Raw genomic sequence first — 6,530 nt, 5'->3', positions numbered from 1 at the left:
GCAAAAACCTTTTATTTGAGTCCCATATTGTCATGGTCGGTTTTGGGGGTGGGGCGGCTCATTCATTGGGTATTCACGGGGTCTCCCCTCCCCAAAAGTATGTCCCAAATGGACATGTAAACCTAACGGGGATGTTTTACTTGATGCATTTCTTTCGAATATTAAAAATCAAAAATAGAGTAAACACAATAACTTTTTTTTTAGTTTAAGGCTCTTTGAGTTATCACGTCCTAATTAAAAAAAAATACTGAAAACTAAAAACAAAAGAAAGTTCCCCGCAAAAAATTGTAATAACAAAATTGGCACATTCACTCAATTCTGTACTTTTTCGATAATTTTAGAAAATAATTTGTTTTTGATTACTTATATACTAACCCATATTTTTAAAACATCTTGTTTTTGAACGTATTGAAAAGACTTCCACAAATTTCGGAGTTACTCTTTAAAAATTTATTAATAGTACTGCTGAAATTTTGTCTGGAAGCTATTTAACTTAACGTGGACAGTTTCATGCATTTTTAACGGATCGTTCGCAGATTTCATGACATTTTTGTTGGAACTAGGATCCAAACTTTGTTACTCCTTTCAGTTCAATAAAAATTACATTTTGAATAAGATATTAACATTGTAATTGAAGTTTCCATCATGAAAAACATGATTTTACCTACCAGATACGAGTTTTTGCGTAAATTTTTGGGATTGAGGGTTTACTCAACATTCAAATCAAGTTATTTTCAACGACATATTGAAGTTATTCAACATCCTAGAACGGTAGAGGTTCATATTACACAACACATACGGCTAGATGTTTCTTTTGTTGATTTCCTAGCCGTAGACCTCTGGCCTTACAAACTTTTAACAGAACATTAAAAGACTACATTTATTGCGTTATTTGGTCCCCATATTAATTTTATTTTTTTAATTTTGAGTCTAATCGAAAGAAATATTTTTAACACAGCATGCCGTCAACGTCTCAACTTGCCCATAAAACAAATAGTAAAAATATAAAACATGTGATTATGCTATAGTACAAAGTCGCATTACATGTAAGTTTATCCGATCGCTTCAAAAACTCGTGCTGAACGCGGAAATGGATTCTAACAATATTTAAACACTTTCGCCTTCTAACTTTTTCCGCAAAATCTCCGGTTTCTATTTCTAACAAAAATTTCATAGAAAACTGCGAATGGTCCCTTCCAAATGTTAATTTTGAATTAACAAAACGTCAACAATAAAATTAATTGATTTCTTACAACAAAAATTTCATAGAAAACTACGAAAGGTCCCTTCCAAATGCAAAAAAAAAAACAGTCCACGTTATTGACAAAACGTCAACAATAAAATTAATTGATTTCTTACAAAATAACTCTGAAATTGGTCCAAGACATGCCAACTCATCCTCACTTATTTTTAAAACGTAATGTTATTGAATAAAGTTTAAAAAATCATCCATTTTTGAAAAATATTATGAAAATGCATGTACCAATTTTGTTTACAATTTTTTGTGGAGCCTTTTCTTTAATTTTAAAATTTTTTAGTAATTATTATCAAATTGTGATAATTGAGAGAGTATTCGATTAAGAAAATGTTATTGATTTTGTTCTTTTCTTTTAATATTTGAAACTTTATAAAAATAAACAAGCAACAGGAAAAGCAAAAAATAAGATTCAGAGTAGCTTTGCTTAACTTGCGAAGCAAACAGTTAAAGCAACATAAATCGATTTTAATTGCTTAACTGCCAGCTCTTGTTATTTTTGTATTGTTGCTTTAACTTGTCTACATTATAAGCGTTTGGGTCATACTAAAATGAACTCTTCATTTATTTAAATTACCAGAGTTTTGAATTCATTGGCTTTTTTTATACCCTCCACCATAAGATGGGGGGTATACTAATTTCGTCATTCTGATTGTAACTACTCGAAATATTCGTCTGAGACCCCATAAAGTATATATATTCTTGATCGTCGTGAAATTTTATGTCAATTTAGCCATGTCCGTCCGTCTGTCCGTCCGTCCGTCCGTCTGTCTGTCGAAAGCACGCTAACTTCCGAAGGAGTAAAGCTAGCCGCTTGAAATTTTGCACAAATAGTTCTTATTAGTATAGGTCGGTTGGTATTGTAAATGGGCCATATCGGTCCATGTTTTGATATAGCTGCCATATAAACTAGAGTGTTTCGTTATTATATCCAATAACTGTGCCAAGAATGGTTCAAATCGGTCCATAACCTGATATAGCTGCCATATAAACCAATCTTGGGTCTTGACTTCTTGAGCCTCTAGAGTGCGCAATTCTTATCCGATTGGAAGGAAATTTTGCACGAGTATGGTTCAAATCGGTCCATAGCCTGATATAGCTGTCATATAAACCGATCTTGGATCTTGACTTCTTGAGCCTCTATAGGGCGCAATTCCTATCCGATTTGAATGAATTTTGGCACGTAGTATTTTGTTATGATATCCAACAACTGTGCCAAATATGGTCAAATCGGTTCAAAACCTAATATACTGATATGGCTGTCATATAAACAGATCTGGGAACTTGACTTCTTGAGCTTCTAGAGGGCGCAATTCCTATCCGATTTGGCTGAAATTTCGCAAGACGTTTTTTATTGTTACTTTCAACAACTATGTCAAATAAAGTACAAGTCGGTTCATAACCTGATATAGCTGCCATATAAACCGATCTGGGATTTTGACTTCTTGAGCCTCTAGAGGTCGCAATTATTATCCGATTTGCCTGAAATTTTGTACGACGGATTCTTTCATGACCATCAACATACGTGTTTATTATGGTCTGAATCGGTCCATAGCCCGATACAGCTCCCATATAAATCGATCTCTCTATTTTACTTTTTGAGCTCACAAAGAGCGCAATTCTTATTCGAATTGGCTGGCATTTTACACAGGTCTCCAACATATAATTTAATTGTGGTCCAAACCGGACCATATCTTGATATTGCTCTAATAGCAGAGCAAATCTTTTATTATATCCTTTTTTTTGCCTAAGAAGAGATGCCGGGAAAAGAACTCGACAAATGCGATCCATGGTGGAGGGTATATAAGATTCGGCCCGGCCGAACTTAGCACGCTTTTACTTGTACAGTATGGAATACTAACGCTTAAAACACTTCTCACTTGATTTTGGGAACAGTCTAAGATATGCCTAAAGGGCTACATTCTACTTTTGCGGAAAAATATAATTACCCAAAACCCAATAGTACCCATTTCAATTATATCTTGATGAATGGAATTTGATGACAATTAAAGTTTTTTGGGTCTCTTAATTTAATTTTCCGTTTGGGGGAAAATGATTGTCGCTGAACAAATTATTATCGAGTAAGAAAAGAAAAAACAAACAATGAAAACTATACCAATTGCACTGTTATTCTCACCGACAACCTTTCTCATGCATCAATCATCATCATACTCCAGAATCTACAAGAGAACCACGAAACGATAATGTAAAACATCTCCGGACGTTGTGGAAAACAGCCTCAAAAGCCCGATCATTACTCATTTAGTGAAAATGGGAGCAAAACATCTGCATGCTTCATGCCCAGAGTGGAAATGTATCTCACAGGGTTGGTGGAATCTTGCCACACATTCCTACGACAGTTTCGCAACCATAACCAATACAAATCTTTGCAATATTGTTCCTTTTTCACTTGTTATCATATCGATTAAATCAATCAATTTTTTTCAGCTTGAATGTATGTAATTTTTTATCTAAAAAAGAAGAGTAGAGCTAGTTTATAAGATTTTGCACTTGTTCCGTAACCGAAGAACTTAACAATAACAATTTTAATAATAATAATAATAATAACTATAGTAAAAATAATAATAATAATATTATAATACAAAATACAACCATACATTCTCATTTCCGATTCCGATTGCGAAAAAACTGAATGCCAACTTCTAAATTGGGAATTATTAGAAGCAGGAGACAACGGGACGAGGAACTGGTGGACGACGAACAACAGACTCGTTGAGACTTGCATGGCCACGGTTACTACTCGAAGACGCAGCAGGCGACTCTTTTTGGATTACCAGTAGTCGTAACATTGATGCGACATTTAGAATGTCTTCCCCGAAAGCTGCGGCTGCTCCCTCGCCGCACAATAGCAATGAGTAAGAGAATACATTGTAATGAGAAGAGCAAGTTGTGTTGCTGGACGTTTCATAGCTTCTCCTTTGAAGTCGACGCATAGTTTGTAGATTTGAGATTCATAGAACGCTCAGTCAGTCCGTCAGTCTCTGCGAAGGTAAAATCAGATATAGAAAACACAAAACCATCATTTGGCTTGAATGAACGTAACAACTTCATATTATTCGAGTGTGCAGAAAAGCATCTAAGGAAACAAAAACAAAAAACAAAATAGGGAGACTTACGAACTCCACGAACGAACTCATGAATCCCGCAAATAGAGACTGCATTGAGAGAGTCATTGTTGATTGTTCCTTTGCCGGGTGTATCATCCAGAAGTAATGCAGAACTGATTACAATATCACCATCCACGCCCATCATACACACTAGTCATAGTCATAGCCTGCAAATATGTACGTAGTCATTTAGTTAGACGCTTCCAGAGTTCCAAATGTACATACTACATACGTACTGTACTGTACTGTACTGTATCTATTAGACGCTTCTGAATTAAATGGTTTTTCTTCATACTCTTGTTTAAAGAACTACATACATATGTATCTAAATAATTTACATAAACTGTCATATATATATAAATAACCACCATGTACTACTATGTTTAGAGACATTATATTTGAATGTGCGTTCGTGTAGAGCTCGTATCAACATACGAAGGAGGTAGAGTTCTAGGATAGAATAGTAGACGTTGTATAGACCTTTCGCCAGACCGATCTATTGCGCTTTCGCCACATTGATTGTAGATCCGATTTCTGCTGGTTTGCTGCGATATATGCAGTGGCGAAGTTCGAAGCAATGGCAAAATCGCCTGTGCTCATTTGTTGAATCGTTTTCGTTTTTTAGTAGGAAGTTCTTATTTGGCTATCCTAACCTGTATGGTCTTGTAAATATTAGTGTCACTTAGAGCGTAAGTGGTCTGGTGAATACGGATAACAGTTCTTTTCGAAATGTATGCGGCTGCTGGTGGTGCATCATTGGCTTCGCGCCAAGCACGTCAAAGACAACGTCAGCAGAAGAAGTCGCAACAGCTGCAGGCAAAGTTACATCCACCGAAGGCTCCTTGTGTATCGGTTGCTGAACATGGCGCTTCTACTCCCACCCGCCACTCTCGACAATTCCATCAGCTGCCGAATAATTACCTGCGAACACCACAGGCACAGGTCAGAAAGCTGAGTGCGAGTTACACAGCTCAGTCGAAGCTCTTGTTGCCAATAGATGAAGGGGATACGCAGTCGGTGTTGCATATGCGCGTTCATCCACATGGGCATGGACATGGACACGGACATAGTCATCACGCACATAGTCATAGCCATCAGGAGCATCATCAGCATATGGTGCCATACACAGGGCAGCATCATGGCCGCGTTTCACCAAAGCTTGTACATCGTCACTCTGGCAGCAGTGGGACTAGCTTTCACCATTCCCATTTGCCAAAGTCAGCAACCGCAACTCTACCACTCGTCTCACAAGTTGAGGCCACACCACCGACGTCGCCATCGGGCGTAGCCGTCGCCGCCAAAGCGGATGAGGCGACAGATCTCCCACCAACGGCATGTCTAGAGACAGGCTCATCTCTGCCGTATCATGACTCCATTATTGTGACGCCGGCCACGCCCATGGCTTCGCCAGGACACGTGGCCAAACCCCATGAAGATCTCTCGGACGCCATCGCCGAAAAACAGCCGCTCACAGCTGCCATAGACTCGTGTGATGACGACGAGCAAATACACCCACCTACCGGTCCCTTGGAACGCAAATGCAGTGTTTATCGCATGAGGCGTAGCGATGCCTTTGAATATGAGCCTTCGGCCGCCATGACCGGAGTACGCCGCCAATTCAAAGAACTCCAATTCAATCAACAGAACCAACACTACGAACCCCTGATATCTGATGATCCGCACCTCATCTTCAAGGGCTTCTCGTCGACAACAGGTCGAAAAATCCAAATCTGCGCCTACTGTGAGGAAGGTATTTGCGTCTGTGAACACATTGAGGTAATTACCACCAACAGCCAACAAAGCGACCAAAGGCCGGCCATTTATATAAATGTACTTCTACAACTATCCCACCACCACTTACTCTATGTATCCTATCATCTTTACCCCCCCCCCCCACACACGCACACACACATACACACACACTTCTAAACACCTACACATGTTGACATGTTTTTCGCTATGTATTCTCTTTATATGTATATGTCTGCCTTTTACTTTCTCGTTTCTTAAGTGCCAATATAATTTATTTTATAATAGCCCCATATATACATGTGTGTGTGTACGAAAACAGCAAAAAATATAAATACGAATACCACTAACGGCGTACAATACAAAATACACCCGCTAAATTAGCCAACTCCATAATA

At 38.1% G+C, this 6,530-nt stretch overlaps 1 protein-coding gene across 2 annotated transcripts in view; it reads left to right on the top strand.

Moving 5' to 3' along the window:
- Positions 1 to 4,137: 4,137 nt before the first annotated feature.
- Positions 4,138 to 6,530, top strand: part of LOC106082856 (uncharacterized) — a 60,285-nt gene continuing 57,892 nt past the window's right edge. For both annotated transcript variants that reach the window (XM_059365984.1, XM_059365983.1), the window contains exon 1: positions 4,138 to 6,159. In XM_059365984.1, coding sequence (XP_059221967.1) covers positions 5,113 to 6,159 — 1,047 coding nt within the window. In that variant the 5' untranslated portion in view covers positions 4,138 to 5,112. The remainder of the gene's footprint in view (positions 6,160 to 6,530) is intronic.

The sequence above is a fragment of the Stomoxys calcitrans genome, chromosome 3 (genome assembly GCF_963082655.1).
Source record: "Stomoxys calcitrans chromosome 3, idStoCalc2.1, whole genome shotgun sequence".
In the NCBI taxonomy this organism is placed as follows: Eukaryota; Metazoa; Arthropoda; class Insecta; order Diptera; family Muscidae; genus Stomoxys; species Stomoxys calcitrans.
The sequence above is the reverse complement of the archived record's forward strand: the minus strand, read 5'-3'. Positions and strand labels throughout refer to the sequence as shown.